This window comes from Sipha flava, unplaced genomic scaffold (genome assembly GCF_003268045.1).
Source record: "Sipha flava isolate LNK unplaced genomic scaffold, YSA_version1 85_pilon_pilon, whole genome shotgun sequence".
Lineage (NCBI taxonomy): Eukaryota > Metazoa > Arthropoda > Insecta > Hemiptera > Aphididae > Sipha > Sipha flava.
The window spans coordinates 1332139-1353173 of record NW_020273627.1 but is presented as its reverse complement, the minus strand read 5'-3'; the positions used below and the strand labels follow the sequence as shown (position 1 = coordinate 1353173).

At 30.3% G+C, this 21035-nt stretch overlaps 1 protein-coding gene across 4 annotated transcripts in view; it reads left to right on the top strand.

The window, feature by feature from the left end:
* The window catches only part of LOC112693348 (lachesin-like), a 142942-nt gene that overhangs the window by 92531 nt on the left and 29376 nt on the right, over positions 1 to 21035 (top strand). For all 4 annotated transcript variants that reach the window (XM_025568352.1, XM_025568353.1, XM_025568355.1 and 1 more), the window contains 2 exons: positions 10241 to 10362; positions 18628 to 18813. In XM_025568352.1, coding sequence (XP_025424137.1) covers positions 10241 to 10362; positions 18628 to 18813 — 308 coding nt within the window. The remainder of the gene's footprint in view (positions 1 to 10240; positions 10363 to 18627; positions 18814 to 21035) is intronic.

Genomic DNA, 21035 nt, shown 5'->3' with positions numbered 1-21035 from the left:
CTAATTATTATTAATTTGTCTCCTTATTTAATTATATGTAGGTGTGTAACGTTTGTGTGATAATGTATATACTTTAATTAATTCGATTAAATGTATTTAATACATTTAATTTGTCAAATGTTCCGTAATGTGATCATAGTATTTATCTAAATACGTGGCACACGACAATCATTTCGATGTTCATAACAGACATTTACTGCAGTTCGATACATCGCGATATCACTGGTGGTATCATAATGTGTTTCCCGAGGAAAAAGATTGAAAAAGATCCCAAAGATTGAAAGAACGGGGTACCATATCGTGTAAGCACACAGTCACGTACGCATACAAACACACACACACACACACACACACACACACACACACTTACATAGCATATACATATTGTTGGCCTTGATAACGAAATTAATGTGCAAATCGAATTAGGTCGGTTGTACTCGGATCGTTCTAAAGGAATCCACGAGGACTGGGAAAAAGGAAATACTATTTTTTCAATAGAACAGGACGTGTCGTTTCATTTATGCACAGATTGATACTTATACCGACCTGCTATCTTTTGGGTACATATGCTCTACATAACCTACGTACTCAATATATACATAACGCCCTATGCAACTAAACCTTCCTGACGCGTTACAAGTTCGAATTTATACACTCATCTTAAACCGGAACGAGGAGTACGGTAGAAGGGTTGGATAGAAAGAACTCGGACTGCAACGCGATAACGCATTTTACTTGTCACCTCATTCTGGTACCATATTATACACGTGCTTCGGGTGTGTGTACGTGTGTTTGTATACATGTGAGTTAAGTCCGTGATAAATTGCATTCCCAGTTTCTTTTTTTTTCTTTTGCCCCAACACTCGGCAATCAGTTTTAAAACGATTCGCTTCTCTGCCCGCTCGTTCGACCGTAGACGATTACATTTTTCCAATACTCGTGTTTCAAATTTTAATCGCAATCGAAGAGTCGAAATTCATCGATAACGAACGTGGTGACAACGTCAAAAGTAATTTTTCGCGCGTTTCATAATAGTTCTGTAAGGTATACATGAACAATAGTATAGCATTCAACGTCCAATTTAAGGAGCGGGGTAAAGGGAAGCAGTAGTTGGCGTCGTGATTTCCGAAGCTACGGTATAAATTAAATTTTATCAGCAATAGAAAAGTGCAGTTGTTCCTTATAAAAGCTCAACAAAATTAGAACACACTAGGTACTGATAAAAATACTAATCATCACTCGTACACCATCGTTGTTTACCATCAACTCGTGGCTTCATTGTACTCGAATATTTTTTTTATACGTGGAACTTTTTTATTTTTCGTTGACATCAGATTTGCAGTCCAAAAGTCAATATGAATATTTATATTCTCACAACCAATCTGGTCATTGGCTATATTTTTCGGTAGGCTTTAGAGTCGGTCAGTCAGTTGCGCGGGAAAAGTAAGTGACTTTGTTGCTAAGCCCTCGATTGGTCTCCCGTGCAGGAACTATAAAATAACGCCAAACGCAGCTTATCCGCGGAGTCAAAAGATTAGGTTAGCCCCGATCACCACTGCGTCACATCGCGACGGTAGCTTTATAAAATTATTATATGTTATAGTATGCATGTTGTTTTTGAAAACGTGACTTGATAATATAAGACTGTAGTTTTTAACTTCGTCGCGGGAATTTCCATTCACTCGAGCGTTATGCGAAAAATTGAACTTATAAAACTCTTTGCGGTACAGTTTTGTATATACACTCGGGGTTCAGCTCTTACGCTCAAGGATATTTGAGGAAATACACTGAAGTCTGAGCTATACTTAAAAGAAAAGAAAAAAAACACTTTGCGCGTAAGCAGATTACTACCAAGAGATGGACTGTTACGACTAAATTATTTAAATGACCTGATTCCCCTTTAGTATAAACCAAATTATAATATTTTATGTATTCTTCACATATGTACCTACACCCAGCACGAACAATACTCGAATACAAAAATATGATCGAGGCGTGTTTCCGAGGAAAAAATATATGGAACGCAGTCGTCGCGTCGTCCTCGATTACCTCTGTGATACAGTCACTGTATTATAATGTCAAGTATTTCGAGACAAGAGAGGAGTATTATTGGTTTGCGTGACAATATAATAATGGTACGATTCTTCGAGGATCCGGGAAAAACTTTTCGGGAAAACCGTACAAAGATTGTGTACATACGAAAAAGTTATTTCTCGTAGCTTTAAGAACATATCCAACGGCAGTGACGTCGGGAGTGTGTGTGAATATTGAGTAGAGGGAATTCGCAGATTAAAATTAAATCCAGTCGCTTTGTATTATACATTTTACATATGATGTGGCTGCCGGTAAACATCAAGTGCTGCAGTTGTGTACTCCGTAACGTTGGAGAATAAAAAAATCCATATCATATAACATATATCATTCCATTGTTGTAACCCATTTTTTCCGCGTCTTCCCACCTTTGTCACTTACAAAGCTGTTGGAATTTATAATTTAACGGAATCGGTTTCTCATATACGTAGAGGTTTTTATCGATTCGGTCGATGACAAAAGCTCTCCAGATACAAAGTGGTGTAGTAGTGTCACTGACGAGACCAACGCACTTTACCGCGGGCGCCCAAGAGTATCTTCTCCCATCCACCGTGCGGATCTATTTTGTTCTTTTGCGTCGTTTTTATTTTTACTAATAAGAACAGCGAAACAGCAGTTGGTTTGTTGTACATTTTTCTTAAAAAATAAAAAAAAATAATTTGCTACGCTTACATAAAAATGGTGAAAATATGATGTTTTCAATTAATTTAACATTTTATATATAAATGGCACTTTTAGAATTTATTGTTTTCAAATATCCATAGTGATTTTCGAGGAAACAATGGAAAACGAAAGCTGTGAACTTTAATCGCACGAATTATGACTAAAATCTTAACCATATTTACTATATTATACAGTAAGACAAACAATTGCTTTGGAAGTATATTATTTGTAAAGAGTTTTCGATCGGTTACCAACAATTGGATTGGTTATTGAGTTTTCGCTTGAAACTCGACAGTCGACGTTTAAAATCTGAATTCGAAGCGTTGATTTGCTACGAAATTACGTAAGGCTGATAACGGATTTATGGCACACATTGTATATATTTATATTAGTATACACTACTTTTCTTTGTCTTAGCCGTTACGTGTAACAATCGAATAATTATTGTAACGTCGACCATTGAGGTATAATAAACATGGTTGTACGTAACAACAAAACCGATCGATGGCTTACATTGCTTACGGTTGAAGTGTCTTGCGAACGGATCATTACATTAAGGAACTGTTTTAGTCCCTATAGTACATTCGATCGATCAATCGATTTCTTCGGGTCAGATTCACGCGAATGACACGGGGTCCTTTAATTTGCACCAGTAACAGTCACTGTAGTCACAGTATTCGTGCCGGATCGAAAAGAACCAAAAAAAAAATTAAAAAAAAAGTAATATCAAAATCTATTGGCTGTCGTTTTTTTAATTTTATTGGACGTTTTTATGTGTTCTACAGATATGGACGCAGGGTCTAAGGTGTTTTTGTCAGTTGGTTCTTAGAGTGGTTGCCCAACTAGTGCGATGAGATACTTATAAGGAGCGATTTTAACCATTCGTGACGTTCAACGCGACGTGGTACCGGATGGGCTCTGCAAAAACGTTCTTCTTAAACCTAATTGTTTAACGTGATGCAAACGAGAATCGATTACAACGTTCAACTCGTTCGGTCTTGTAGTTAAACGCGACATTTCTCGTGCGATTCGATTTAAGTCAACGGTCTTCTCCTTCTCGTACGTTTAATGCGCATTTTCTCGCTGTATTAATTACATGATTGAATTATTATTTTTACCCCCTCTCCCACGTGCGCAAAAACAACGCGCCTACAACGTTATTATGTACAACTATATATCCTTCTCTCTTTCTCTCTCTCAACGCCTTAATCGTTTTCGATCAACCATCCGGTCTCTTTGTTTTCTAATCGAATTCATTACCTTAAAATCGTGTATTAAAGTATAAATAATAAATTTACACGAGTATTTACGCTAATACTAGTCATAACTCTGAAATTATACGTAATTTTATTATGTATACATTTTTATAAGTACAAAAATGTTTTATTATATCATACGAAATACTCGTACCGCTGAACCACCGGATACAATAGGTAATATTTTATTTTATTATGAGACAATACATTTTTTAGTTAAGAATATCTATATAATGTGTATGACCATTAATATTTTTTTAACTTGAAATATATTTTTTTTAAGTTTTTTTATTAAATATGAAAGTTTAAATATGTAGACGCTTTTTTCGCAAAGCTATCGGAAAGTTTTTATTCAAAAATGCCAATGAAAATATGAAATATCAACTTTAATTTCAAACCATGGTTACTATTCAGTTGAGTTTTATCTTTAATTGATTTATGTGAGGAATAAACTTTCTTTATGAAACTAAACTTAAGATCAAAAAGTAGGAAAAAAAATAATACTTTATTAAAATAACTTTAAAGCTCATATGCTATTTAAATACCTACTCGAAAGTTTATGATTATTATAATATCCAGTTCATAATCTTATGAATATCATGGAATGTTTATTAGTAGAACTATAAGGCGAAACAAAAAATAAGTTAAAAAGTAGCGAGGAAAATAATAATTAAATGTCTTGAATTCCATTGGAATAGTAAATGTTTTCTTAACTAGTAAGATTGCATTTCATATTGTTTTAAATCAAAGGTAAATAAATGTTATTCTGCTAATTTTATATTTTCGAACATTTGAAGAATAAATAATGTATTTTTTTAATTACTGAATTAACGTGTTAAAATATCTATTGCGCACGAAGAAGCAATAAAACATATTGTAGTTTATATTAAAGTGTCAAGATTCCACGTTTTTCACATTTACCCATGTAGATGATACATAAATTGTAACAATTACTAGAAATACTATACGTGGTGAAGCTAATGCTAATTGGCTTACTTAAAATATTAAACGTGCCATTTTTTATTTTTTTTTGTTTGATTGTTAATCGTTGTTACCGTATTTAAGATCTGCGACGGAACTAAATGAAACATTTGTATATATAAATATATTATAAACATTATAAATACTACAGATCATCTTGTAGACTACAGATATTATTAATTATCAACATAAGTATTGTTTCATCGAACATCGTTTGATGGAAAGTGCTTTGATCGGGTATCACTGGTAAAAAAAAAAATACTCTTACATGTCACTGTGACATGCAATGTCTTCAGGTGACGACAGGATTGTTTCGATTAAAAATAGATCAATATTTGATTACTAAAGTATAGAGATCCACAATGCCACTGGTCATACACAAAAACTATATGCGATGACATTATCAAAGTATATGAAAAAATTAGTAATTATAATAAATATCATATTATTCATAAACTAGGGGAACCTTACGCCTTTAAAGGATAAAAGCTGCTGATGTGTTATAATGTTGAAGCACAGCAGTCTGACGGTTTGTGCTTTGCAGCCGTAGACGTACACGTTTATGCGTGATCACGAATTGCAAGTATTATTATTAGTATTTTAAATTTAAACTCGAACAGCACCGCTATGTAATACGAAAGTGTATATTTGTTATTACAAACACGCGACTTCTTGAGTCGATTGAAATTTCAGAGATAGAAGCACATTACGTTAAAATCTTTCTTGGTCTAACCTGACCTTAGAAAAGTCGTTTAAGTGCGGTCTGTACGAGTAAATTATTCACCTTTACGAAATAAATGAAATCAGTCAACTGCGATCATCGTGCATACCTCCGCGATCGAAAGATCATAATGACGTAGATTCTGACACGATAAGTGTACGAGTATAACAGCACATATGGATTTATATTATTATTATTATTATAACTATCTTGCTGTTGTATCCGATGTCGTCATGTTTGATTTTAAAAAGATATTTTCAAAATTTATAACGGAATGATAATTCTTATGAACCATAAGAAGGATATATTGAAAACTAAGCAAATATCGTATGCATGATGTCATGCCGTCGAATCGGAATCATGTGAAACGTATGCTTCGTCTTTAGAGTGCCTATACGGGTAAAGAGAATAAAAAAAGATTCTCCAAGTTCGCATCATTTATTTAATAATATATTATTTCACGCTCGAACGGTTTTCAATCGACACCATCCATGTGTTTACGTACGCGTCACGAACAGAGCGTGTAAATTGTTATATATATGTAAATTACTATATAGATCTTGATCCATCAGATGTTAATAATTGGTAAAAGTAAATAAACAAATGGTTTTCAAAAGTATTTGCTGGAGATGCCGACACATAATAATAAAATTCGCTTCCTACGGACTGTTGTCGAAACCGTCAATCAGGCGGAGGCTTCAAAATTACTTCAGCAAACGTGAACGTATACGAAAATCGGCTTTATGTTCCTCTCCGTGAGTAATATTTGGATATCACACGACAAAATTTCTTTAAATTCATGCAGGGGAAAAAATTAATCTATCAATAATGTTGTGACTCGTACTGTTTGTTTAAGGGATCATGACTTTCCGAAAAATCAGTACTACACAAATTGTGGCATAATTCATAATAATATATTTATCGTATCTTAAAGAAGGTTTAATTTTATAAAAATATAACCAAACGTACTTTATAATACATACATACATAACTATAAGCAATTGTCTTTAAATAATTGGTAAACAGTTACATATTAACTATAAATAATTTTAAATGCAATTTATAAATCATCAGAAATTTTAAAAAATAAAAATAAAATCTAGGACGGGGAAAACTTCATGTACGCCTTTGTAACAAAGAAATATTAAATTCGTGAGTTAAACGAGAAATATTGATGAAAATATTAATATGGTGTTAAATGGTTTTTTTTGTGATTGTTCATTAGGTTTATTTATTAATTTTATATATTAGAGAATTAGTTTAGTATATTTCTTTCTTCGTCTTCTTCTTATGGTTTATTGGGCTTTAAGATTATTCTGTCTCACAGCCATATATTTTTTTAAAAATTAATAATTACATTTTCTAAGAATAATTTAATGCAATAAAACAAGTTGTTTAATATTTATAATTGAATAAATATAATACTTGGCTGTCGAAAAAAAAAATTCTAACATTTAATTTGGATTAAAAAAAAAAAAATGTTTGTAAGGATTTTTTTATTTGAACTTTGAAATATGGATATTTTTCACAAACAATTAATGAGGAAACATTAAAATTAAAATTAAAACGTAAACATTTTAATTCATAAAATAAAAATGAGCAATTTATGTGTTCGAGAAGAAATAAAAACGTTTGCTGAGAAAAAGTCGACAATGCTATCGATTTACTTTTTTAAAATATTCGTTAGTTTTGAAAGAAAAAATTGTTTAGAGCACCATCCATGCTCAATTTTCATGTTTTTTGTCTCACGTTCTTGTATTAGGATATAAACAAGACTCTGGGTGTGACAAATCATTGCTGTGAACACTTTTTGCTTGGCTTCTAAAAATCTAACTAAAATAATAGTATAACACTATCACATATACTTACGCGTTTGATACAGAGTATGACATAATATTCACTCGATAGCTAAGATTCTCTTCAAACAGTCGAACCTCTTAAATCACACTCAACCGGATTTCATCCATATACTATACATGTATACACGCACATGTGTATGACATTTGTTTGGTACTCATGTTTTATATGACGTGTGTTTTTACTCGAATATCCGTCTATATGTATAAACATGTTGTGTTCCGGTAACGTGCATTCGTGTCGTTGAAATCCTGTAATGGAATATATACGATTGGTGTATTATAATCATACGCGTGCACGGGAGGCCGAATAAAGGACGAAGAAATGCACTTCCCACTCGAGCCAGGCGAAATATATGTTTTTCTTACTTCGAACACTCGATATATGTAAAATTCCGTCGGAGGACAATACCGTCGCAGACAATACCCACTCCTTCCACCGTCATCTCTCGCGATCTTTTTAATGCAGTTTGTCAATAACACACACGCACATACACAGTTACTAATACGCACGCACGCGTATTTATTATGTACCTACACACACAAACGAAATAACGAACACTGTCACAATGCACCAACCAAGTAAAGTCTAAAAAAAAATCCGTGATTCTGACACCGCACACACCGTCTTCTCCGTTAGGTACACGTCTGGACTCGATATGTGAACGTGTGTCAATAACGCCGCTACATTAAAATTCTTGCGTGCATCGCTGCCATGTAAAAAATTAATAAATAATATCATAAAATTGCAAGAGTACATAATTATTACATGGTAATTCGGTACGAAGTTTCGTGGGTGTATGTTGCGAGAATGTCAATGTTAACATTTGTCCAAGAGTTGTCGTGCAGAAAAAAATTTGTTTGTGAAATTCGTCAAGGGCTTGAGATTATTGCCGGCCACTGGCTGGGTGCTACAATGTGCGTGCACAGCCAAATAATATTTTTAACGATCGTTCTTCAAAATCATTTTATCCAGACTGACAACATACTATAAAGCCTAAAAAATAAATGTGAACAGCAGACTAATTCAAGGCATGATTTATGTTGAAAAAAATATTTAGTTTTCCAGTATGTAGACTATTGTAATATTATTGCTTTTATAAGACACAGACAAATAATCTTATTATTAAAATTGGTAACACCTACATGGACGTTGCTGGAGTCCATTTATGTGCTACCAATTTTAACAATAGGATGTGGTGTATCTATATAATATAAAATCTAAAGTAATGCCATAACGTAGAGAATTTGACTGGGTACCAAAAAAGTGTAGGTACTGAATTCTCATAAATCTAAAGTTTGCCGTACGTCTAATCAAACACTTTATCATACGCGATATCCATGCGTCACCTGTTGTATAATTTTATTATGGAAACAAGTATATTATTATAACTACGCTGTACACGAAGTATTATGTATAGCGTTTTTTGACAATATATAATAACGTGTTTACATGGCGTAATAAATGAGACATCAGATTTGAGGGCGAAGAAAAAAAACATGTACATGAAATAAAACAATTTTATTAGAAAACTTGATGTGGTGAGAAAAAACAACTTGTACTACAGTTCGCCTACGGGCAGCATCATATTTTAACCACGCACGAATATATTTTATTTTTTCTTATAACGATGAGATGACGACGAAGAATATGCTTTACGGGTTTAAACAAAACTTTTACCGTCTCGCTATGCAGATGAACACTCGTTCTCTAGTTCGTGTTCGTGCGGCTTTTGTGTTTGTGAACTGAGTATGCGTACTTTATAACGCGTCCCCGCGTGTCTTGAACGTTTTTTCTTCAGTTTAGTATATACATCCGTTCAAATATATATGTAGGTGCTTCTGATATTGCGATTTTAATTTTTGGTTTATGATGAAAAAAATATACCAATGTGATCGCATCGCTAAAAATCTGATTAATTGTTAATCGACGTGTTTCAAAAAAATAATATTCCATCATTCATGTCATAAAGATGTATCGCATAAGAATTAATCATTTTGGGCTTAATTAATTATTATTTAATTATAGAATATTAATTGTAGAATATTTCGTTTTTATTAAATGTTTCTCATTAAAATATATATATATATATTATATTACATTATTTTTAAATGATTCGTTGTTTTATTGCTAAAACTATTTAAAGGGAAGCAGCTATAAAAAATATGCTGTTAAATAATATACCTTAAATTACGAGTATACTGTCTATTAAAGTGATCGAAAACTACAGATTTATGAACACTTCAGAATTCTTTACAAAGAAATTTACAAAATTTATTTTGAGATTTACTATAATATTTAGAATACAATCAATACTCGACCACTGTGACACATTCGACATTTATTTTTAATTTTATGGCTTTTTTTTTTTTTTTGGTCTAAACAATTTTCAAATCCGTTTCGATCTATTATATATTTAAATATTTCTACATTTGTAATTTTACATAATATTATTTTATTATATGTTACACTCGTATTTTATTTATACAAAATTTGATACATTTGATACATTTTTATACATTTAATATTTATATTTTAGTATAATATTATTCAAAGTAGTAAAATAAAATACTCATTTTGTGTAAGCTTACATGTAGATCATATGTTATGTTTCATAAATGTTCATAAACGAGTTAAATCTACAGTAAATATAAACATTACAATGTTACAGGTCAAATGCATGAACCAGACGAATTAATGCCTGAATTTTATGCGCCACTGGAAAATTGGACGGTGACCCAAGGCCGAGACATATACTTTACGTGCACGGTGAACAATTTGGGAAACTACAAGGTAATAAATGAACGATCAATACGCAATAATAAAATAGTATTATCGTTCTTGAATGACTAACGTACACACGGGTATAGTTTAAGTCCCTTTTACCGACTTAATTAGTATTTTGGAAATTATTATATCCTTCCCCTACCCCTCCCGTGATTATTCCATAGTCGAACCATAAAATCTATATTTATATATACATATACGGAAAAAACTATCGTTGCATATCGGTAGTTTAGTCTGAAAAGTTTGTAATGAAAACTTATGTACCGCTTTAATAGTAGTAGCAGCAGAAATAGTAGTCGTTGTCGTGCAGCGAAAGAGACAGAGGAAAAACGTTTGCTCTCCGGTCATCGATTCTGTATAATAGCAGTAGTAATAGTTGCTAACCACTAGCGTTTTGCCACCAATTTTCCATCTCATTTCTCACGGAAAAAGCTCGGTAACCGTGTACAACCGATATTTTAATTGACAGGTTAAAATAACTTTTGATATTGACTAATGATACAAAACGCTAAGAAATATTATAAACAAGTGCCGAAAACGGTCCAATGCAGTGTAAAGATTAATTGAGAGGAAAATCATTTCTAAGTGTTATTAAAAAAAAAAAAAAAATTAAAAAAAAAATACATTCTACTGTAATAAATAATCCATAGACTATGGTTATTTTTTCACCGTGACTAGACATCTATTTATTTTTAGTCATTTTTGACGGCATCCTTGGACAATGTTTACGAGAAAAAGTGTGTGTTTACCGAACCGTAATACGAAAGTACTAGTAAGTAATAACATTATTGGTGACAGATATCCCAAAAGTCAACTTAACGCATATCAATTATTTCTTAAAATTGAAATTTTAGGATTTGTGTGAAAAGACAAATCGATTGTCGCTACGATATAGATTTATATTTTTTATCAAACTTTGGGTTTTTACATAAACAAATACTAAAGTTGGTTATTAGTTGTATTCCACTTGATCGCTATTTAAATTTAAAAAGAAAACTTACAAGTTGCAGTTAAATTTTCTCTGTAGGTTTGTAAATCAAGCAAAGAACTTGTTAGTTTTAGTCTCATTTTTCCTTGGTAATAAATAATAATAAAAACAAGTTAAAGATAATATTTTCACCAAGATTTCAGCAATTAATAAATTAAAAAATGTCTTTTTATTTATGAAACACATCAGGCGTACATTGTCACACGTCGAACGCTGCAATTACTTTGGAAACGAAAACGTTATAGTTGGTGCGGTAGGTGCGTAAAGAAATAGCGTTAGCGTCAGCATGAAATATTTTCAGACGTACGTAGGACGTATTTCATTAGGACTAGGTCACATGTTAAATCTTTCTTAATCGAAAATCGCTAAACAAAAAAAATCTATACATACCCCGATCGGTGATTTCGTGAATATCAAAATACGAACGAAATCTCCTAATTACATTTGTTTTCGTGTCACGGGAGAGGCGGTCGTTTTGAGGACGGCATACAGGCGTCAAATTAAACGTGTTAACTTTTGACGGGAACGGTATTCCGACGAACAAAGTGGCTGCAGGGCGGATGTGTCGAGCAGCAGACGCCGGACACGTGCTTGGATATCACATGTTAAGATGCCCGAGGAAAAAGAAAAAAAAGAAAATATTCGTCGCGGACCTACGTATGTAGTGGTAGCCGCGGGGTAAACTAATAAACGTCCAAGGGCACCGATTGAATTTTTGCAGACTACGGGGTGATGCGCAACTGAAAACCAACGAGCGAAGGGAAACAGTTACGGGTTTCCGTGTTCCGCGGTAAACTAATAACAGAAGCCGTCGTACGAGTCAACGTTTTTTTTCTCTATTTTTTTCCTTTTATTTTACTCCTCTCCACTCGTTCGCCGATCGCCGTCCCACGGTCATGGTGGTAGCGGTGACGCGACGCGCATGATGACGGAGGGCGTACGATTCAAAAGTTATGGGACGAATTCCGGTTCAATTGTCACGGAGGTGGTGGTGACGGCGGTGGTGTTTTTTGTGCGCGTCCGTCGACTCCCGTCCATGTTTCATTCTTCCGGTGAAAACTCTTGGGTCAATCTTAACAAATCTAATAATAAAAACTTAAAGGTACCACCGTCGCGTGTATCGACTTGATTGAGTCCTTTGTTTGTGTTTCGCGTGGCAAGTTCATTAGGCGACGCCGCCGATAAGACCGCCGGATTCGACTTAAAAACATCGGCTCGGTTCGTCTCCCGTCCCGATATCCATCCCATTGCCGGTCCGTAAAATTTTTATTTTCATTTTATTCGCCCCACAGTATGTCACGTACCATTCAAATGTAATAAGGCAATCGTCGGCTACCCGTTTCGCCGGACAGATATTGTGCGCTTACAGGTATTATTACTTCTATCGTCACGCACTCGCCTTCGCGTTTCTACCCTCTCCACAACCCCGCACCGAACGCTGACCACCGTCATGTCTCCTGCTCCGATCATCCAACCGGTGCATCACCGAGATACATTTATAATTTTGAACTAGATTTTTCCGTTTCTTTCGACAATTGTGATCGCAGTACATGTCGGGCCGTAATCGGAAAATATCATCGTAAATCGAAGATTCTCTCGGGTTTTCGTCAAACGTTTACAGGTACCCTACGACGAATTAAGTTGAACCCATACGTTTTATGATCACATCAAATGTTTACGGGGTACCACATTAATAAACACACGGTGATCCGGCCTGTTCCAAAATAGAAACAATAAATAGATATTTTAACCAGGACGTCAATAATGTGTTTGTCCGAAATTAGATTTGTATGCGCTATTATTTCGACAAAATCTGACGAGTAATAATATCGTTTTTTTTTTCATCTTTATTGACAAACAATTTTATTGTAGGCAAAATTAAATTTTTTTATTTTAAATCATGTTTTGTGTTTTAACGAAATGATTCATTTTATAAAACTTTATAAATCTCTTAGTATGATATTATTTACTTAAACAATAAATTATTGTCTAATGATTTTTTTTTAGTTTCATTTGCACATGTGGTTATATGTCTTGTGAAATTCCCAAGTCTGGAATCACCCAAAGTGTGCGTGAACAGTTGTTTTAATGATTTATTTTATTATTTAAAAACTTTTATCATAATTAAATATATTAATCTTGCATTTATTTTAAACAAGACAAGAAATGTACTTTTATTTTTTTTTTTGCAAATTAACTTTTAAGTATATTTTGAAGTTTTATTATAAATATTTAAAATGAGTTTTAAGATTTTTTTTTTCTTATACATAAGAAAAAAACTTAATTGTTTTTACATAATAATTTACATTTAAAATTATGGTAATATATATATATATATTTTAATCTCTAAGGACATAGTTTTCATATTTCGTTTCATGTTTTATGGTATTCTTAGAATTTCTTTGACCTTTTACCATCCGTTTAAAATGTTACATTACATTTAATTTTTCTAAATTAGTTTTAAATTCAATAGATCAAATCTATTAAAAACAACAGTAACATGTCACTTTCACATAGTTTTAGCCAACATAATAAATTATATATAGGTAACTTCTACAATACCATTTTAAAATTATGAAATTTATATTCAAACTTAAGTTCCATAAATATATGTATTTTTCGAAAATGCGCTATGGCATGTAAACCCATACTGTGGAATATTATTTTGCATAATGTGCTAATTTATTTTTTACTTATAGAAAAATAATAATTTTACAAACGTAAGTTCTTAATGATGAAACTTTTTAAAACTATCTGTTTTTTATCTAGATAAACGTAGTAATTATTTATCTATTATACAGATAAATATTTAAATAGTTCTACATGAATTGTTAGTAAATCTTCTGTTTTTTTTATCTATATAATTTTTTGGTTGTCTATGTTCAATATTAGTAACGTTCTAATTTTCTTTCGTTTTAATGATTGAAAAACTTCATTGAATAATGATAACTTCGATTAGTCACAAAATAGTATGCAGCTATATGAGTATAATATCATATTTCATAATATTTATTTTTATTTTTAAGTTATATTCATAGTATTGAGTTATCCACTAAGATAAAAAATATATATATATATAAATAAATAAATTATGAATAATACTGTGAAAAAGAAGAAAGCAGATACTCTTTAGATATTATTTTAATTTTAATTCAGTGTTCAAATAACCGATAATTATATCACTATATATGTATCTTAAAACCTATAATAAGTATAATAACAATAATAAATGAAATAACCAATAATGAAATTACGCCCTTAAAATCAATCGAGGAAATAAACTTTAAAATAAAGAATAATAAGTCAGCCGTAAATATTTTACATCTAAATATTAGAAGCATTTTACATCACTTACCTGAATTTGAATGTCTAAATAAAGCATTTGATAACAATACTCGTTTAATAATTACATCAAAATCATAGTTAGGTACTAAATTTAATGCCAATTCTTACCATTTAAAGACTATCAAACAATATACTCAGTAACAATGTTCGTATAAGCGATAGTGTATTAGTTTTTATCAAAAATGTACCAAATAAGTACAGAGATTGATATTCTAGATGCAAACTGTATACTAACTATAGAGTAAAGAAAACCAATTTTAACTTCGGAATTTTATCCATTTACAGATCCCTTAGCGGCAATGTAATAAGATTAATCGAAGATTTAAGAATAATAATCGCAAACAACAAATATACATAAAAATATCTCATTTATCTTAATTGGTGATTTAAATATCAACATATTGGATACCACAAATTCGATTTCTCTTTACCTAGATTTACTAAATTCAAATTCAACTTATACATCAACCTACCCGACCTTAACCAAATACATGTATTGACCATATTTTATTAAAGACTTCAATAATCAATGTATTCCACAGGCTACAGTTATAAATTCCCTAATTACAGATCATTACCCACTTTTTCTACAACTAAATAATCCCACTAAACAACAAAACAAAAATAACAGTTCTTATACATTTGTCGATTATAGTAAACTAGCATTGTCAATTAATAAAATGGATTGGAATAAAATAAAAATAATGAAATCTGCAGAAAAACAAATAACATTTCATACAAATATGATACTAAATAACATAAAATATTGTACTACCACAAGATACAAAAACTATAATAACAAAAAATAATGGATTATATCAAGCATAATTGTTTCAATAAAAAAGAGAGATAAGCTACACAAAGTAACCCTACAACCATCCAACACAGGAGTTGACAACTGCCGGAAGGCAATACTCTGGACCCTGTCAACTTTTATTTTCATACTTCTAATATTGTAATTTTTAATATAATTTAATTTTAATAACAAAAAAATTATTTTTTTATTTTTATACTGCTATTTTTAAAATATAAAGATTTTTTTCACTGGACCTAATTGATTTATCATTTTAAACTTTTGGATTCCAATGTAAATTACTTACCGACCCCTGATCTAATACAACTCTAATCAATAAATATAAACAATACAAAAATAAATATCAGAAATAATTAAAAAACAAAAATTAGACTTATATGGTGAAATTGTTAAAAATAATATTAGAAATCCGAAAAAAATATGGTCAACAATCAAAGAAATAACAACACAATCAAAAAATACGCATAACTATAACATCAACATAAATAACACTTTACACGAATCAAACACCGACCCCTCTTTTATAGCAAACACCTTTAACACATATCTTACTAACATGGGAAATCATAACTCTACAAATACACACCCAACTTCCAATAACACTACACCTACACATAAACCTAGTTATAATCAATCATTATACTTAATTAGAAACTAAATTAGAAATTCTTAAAATTATTTCTGATATGAGGGGTAATTCAGCCCCTAAAAAAGATGGGATATCAATAAATATAATTAAAAAAAATCAAAGAATCAATCGCCGATATTCTAGCTCATATTTTCAATAACATTTTAAACAATAGCATCAACAGATTCCTTTAAAATAGCGATAATAACTCCCATACACAAAGGAGGTATTAAATCAAATATTAATAATTTTAGACCAATTTCACTACTAAATGTATTCTCGAAAATATTTGAGAGAACTATAAAAAGTCATCTTCTTCGATATTTAGAAGAAAACTCAATCATACCACCATCGCAGTACGATTTCATAGAAAATATTGGAACCGAAGACGCATTAGCATATCTAAGGATCTATACTCTAATATGAATAGTAAAAAACAAACTCTATGTATTTTTATGGATCTTAGTAAGGTTTTTGATGGTATCTCCCAAATCAGTTACTAAATATTTTTAATTCTATTGGCATAGTTCATAAGCCTTATAACCTCTTTAAATCTTATCTGTTAAACAGAAAACAACAAGTTAGAATAAATAACACTTTTAGTAATGAACTTGAAATTAAAAATGGTGTTTCGCAAGGTACAGTAATATCCATTATTTTTTATATTATTTATGTATCTACGTTAGGAAATTTAAAAATAAAAGGCAAACTATTTTCTTATGCAGATGATACAGCTTTAAGAGTATCTGAAAGTAACTGGAAAAACTCAATTCTCAATGCAAAGAGTGATATGTGTATAATAAACGAGTGGTTTCTAAAACACAATCTGAGGTTAAATATTAATAAAACCAAGTACATAGCATTTTCCTAAGAAAAAATAACACAACCTAACATAAACACGTTAGAAATAAATAAGACAAACTCTAGTTCAAATAATGAGTTGTGCGAAATGATCGACAAAACTGAAAGTATCAAATAGTTTGGTATTATTATTCATCAGCACTTAAAATGGGACATTCATGTGAAAAATGTAATTATTAAAATGCGCAAACTAAATTATTTCTATATAAACTTTAGAAAATTACTAAATAAAGAAATATTACTTTAGTATATTTTGCTATGACTCAATCCTTATTACAATATGATATTATAGCTTAGGGAGGCTTAGGGACAGTTGCAAATAATAAACTATTAATAGTTCAAAAGAGTATAATTAAAATAATCCTAAGCAAACTTAAAAGGTACCCATCGGAAAACCTATTTAAAGACTAAAGTAAATAACGTTCAACAATTATTTTATCGAAATGCACTTGACTACGTTTTTAAAAAAAATTAATAGAAATTAAACTACAAATCTACAATAAACGTAAGCTAAATAACATAAATATTCATACATTTAAAACTTTAAAATCAAGTAGATACTTCGTTAAAGTAGGACTAGAATTACTTAATAATATTCCCCAAATCATATTAAATTATAAAACTTATAACAAATATAAACAATTAATTAAAATTTGGATAAACAATCAATTTCATGAAAATTTATAATTTTTCTTTTTTCTTCTTCTATTTTCTTTTGTTTTATCCTTTTAAAATTCAAATATTTATAATATTAAACAAAATGCTCGTATTTACATATTATGTAAATGTGTAAACCTGTTATTTATAGATGATTAGTAACTTCAATTTCACCAAGACGAGGTAATACCTCAGTGAATTGGTCCATTTTTTATTCCAGTAGTATTTAAGTTTATTTTAGTATATTTTTTTTTATTTTATTTTATTTTAATCTAAAAAATATTTATATGTTATAAAGGTTTATGTAAAATTTTTTGTTTTAGCCAATAAATTATTCTTATTCTTTTTATTCTTGGTTAATACTTTCATATGATGATTTTCAATTCAATTTTTAATATTTAAATTTAAATACAAATATGTATAAGCTGTTAAGTAGATCACAAATCGTTTTTGCTTTAGCCGTCTTGGAGGATTACCTGTTTAGTTATTTGCAGGAGTAGCATGATTTTTTGCAAGATGATTAGAATGAGATAGTATATGATAATGGAAACGGTTATAATAAATAAATAATATAATTTAGCTTCTTCATCATTTGAGAAAATGTTGAGATTCGAATGAATAGTATGATTAAAAACGTAAGAAAAGGTATTTAATAATTCACTTAGTGCAATATTATGGTTTCATAATATAAAAGTTAAAACATTGTATGTTTTAAGTTATATATGGTATATTTTTTAGACGTCATTGAAATTTAATAAATAAAAAGCATGTATATCAATTAAAGTTTACACGCTTATCCTAATAGTGTTTATTTTTTTTCTATGACAAAATTATTAATAACTTTAATAATAAATTGTATAGATATTATTTTTCTTTAAATCCTTACTTATGAACAAGTAATGGTTTAACTATAGTTCATAATTTCAAATAATTTAATTCCCATTTTTTTTTTTTTAAATACGATTGATAATGTTGCAGGTGGCTTGGATCAAATCGGACTCGAAAGCTATACTGGCTATTCACACAAACTTGATTGCTCACAATCATAGGTTGACCGTTACTCATAATGGCCACAACACTTGGAAGTTACACGTGTTTAACGTACAGAAAAACGATACCGGTAGTTACATGTGTCAAATAAATACACAACCAATGATTTTACAGGTAACATTATAATTTTTACTAAGAACGAAATAAAAGTTACTCAAATTAATAGAAATTGAAATAATTTCTGGTTTAATTTTGAGTTTGGTTTCTCAAACTGCAGTTTAAAGAGTAGTTTTATAGAGATAATCTTACTAAAATATTAGAAAAAACAATCATTTCACTAATTTAATATATTTTAATTTATTTTTAAAGTAATTTACAAACAGCTAGTTACCTTTCCAACACTTATATTATATGATTGTAAAAATACGAATTGGATCTGGCAAAAATTGTCTTCGTTACGGAGCTTTTGATCTCTCGTCATTTTGTAGGAAAAAATAAAAGAAAAATTAGTCGTTGGTGGTCGTTACTACGAACTTCGTTGATATACGCGACAGCGTTCGACGCCATTTTTTTTTCGTTCGGCAACGTCGTGTTTGGAAATGTTGACCGAATTTTTCTGATTTTTAAATAAATAAAATTGTATTCGCTGAAAATCGAAACTCAATAATAATTGTAAATAACCATTTGACGTTAAAAAAAATAAAAAAAAATAGTAATAAAACAATAATGACCTCCAGTCTTTACAATTTATCCTGATTATAATGTATATTAACTGTTGTTTGTGTTGAAATGAGTTAAATTACTGAACCGGTATAGAACCATTGACAGTAAAATTCGTGAACTGATCACGAAAAATTTACCCAAGAAATAATATTGTAGATCGGCACTAAGTTACAATTTGATTGTTCAGTTAATGATTGTGTGCATTGTAATTATGAAACTCGTGGTCACATTTATTGGGAAAAAGCTCATTGACAAACTTTTGCTTAATTGTTGTACTTCACTATGCCCCAATTAAAATGTTGAGACTCTGGCACAATAATAATATTTTAGAGGCCCGCTAATTCCTAGTTGCAGACTCACTGCACTTACTACGATTGTGTTATACCGTGTAATTAATTCCAGAAACTCATTCATGACTACCTGTTTTCAATTTCTATTTGAAAAAATTAGTAATTATGTTTAATGTAATATAATTAATGTGTGAATATATAAATTGATGATAAAAACTACATCGATATGTTATATTATACAACGGTTTCGTTCTAATATAAAAAAAAAAAAAATAAAAAAAAATACAATTGAGAATTATTTATATTTTTATACAGAGAAGATTTAGATTAATAAAATAAAAAATGTAATATACATAAATGCATGCATACATTTATGCTATTACTAACTGAATTGCCAATCTTACTCAGGAGCTATTTTATTATTGTAGACTAAAGCCTAGAACAAGTACTACTTTTTATAAGCCTAGAACAAATATTACTTACTATACATTTTAAAAGTTTAGATTGATAAAATCGTACAATCATCGTTATGCTATGCCATCTCCTAAAGGGGTCTGTCCGAATTGTACATCACGTCTTAGCAGACGCGAAAACAAGGGGTGGCCATGGGAGCGATAACCTCCCCCAAACTTCTCAAAATAAAACGAAAAAAAATTATAATATTATATGTCAAACAATGATAAAAATTATATTTTTTCGATAGCAACTATGTATTAGGATGTTTTCAAAAATCAAAAAAAAATTTGATTTTTAATTAAATTTCATATTAAATATATTTTTTTTAATTTTTTTTTAAAGTTTTCTTTACAATGTAGGTACCTATATATTTTTTTAAACTTTTAGTTGAAAGTTTATTCCTTTTAAGTGTTAAGAAATATTTATGGTAAACGGTAATACTTATGATAATATAGAATTATTGAATTTTATATATTTCATTATGTTCATAATATAAAATTGCTCCCCCTAATAATTACTTAAGATCTGCGCCTGCGTCTTAGAGGGGTTTATCGAGTACCCACAAGTTTATTTATCGTGCACTTATGTGCACAGCTTAAACTTTATTTTAACTTAAACTCTTTATAAAATGGGTCTTACAACTGAATAGTTTCTAGATTGAAATAAATATTTTAATATTTCAATATATTCCGATATAAAAATTTTTAGATATAAAATTGTTTAATTTTATATCCAATTAAACATTTTACCAAATCACACTTATTGTGTGTAATGTGGTCTAATTCACATACGTACGTTTCGGTCACTTAAATGTTGGGAGCTCAACTTTATAAGCATTGTTATATTAATCTGAAATAATATTAAGATAAGAAACGGCATGCAATTCGGACAGACCCCTCTACGAGGTGGCATGCAATTTGGACATTC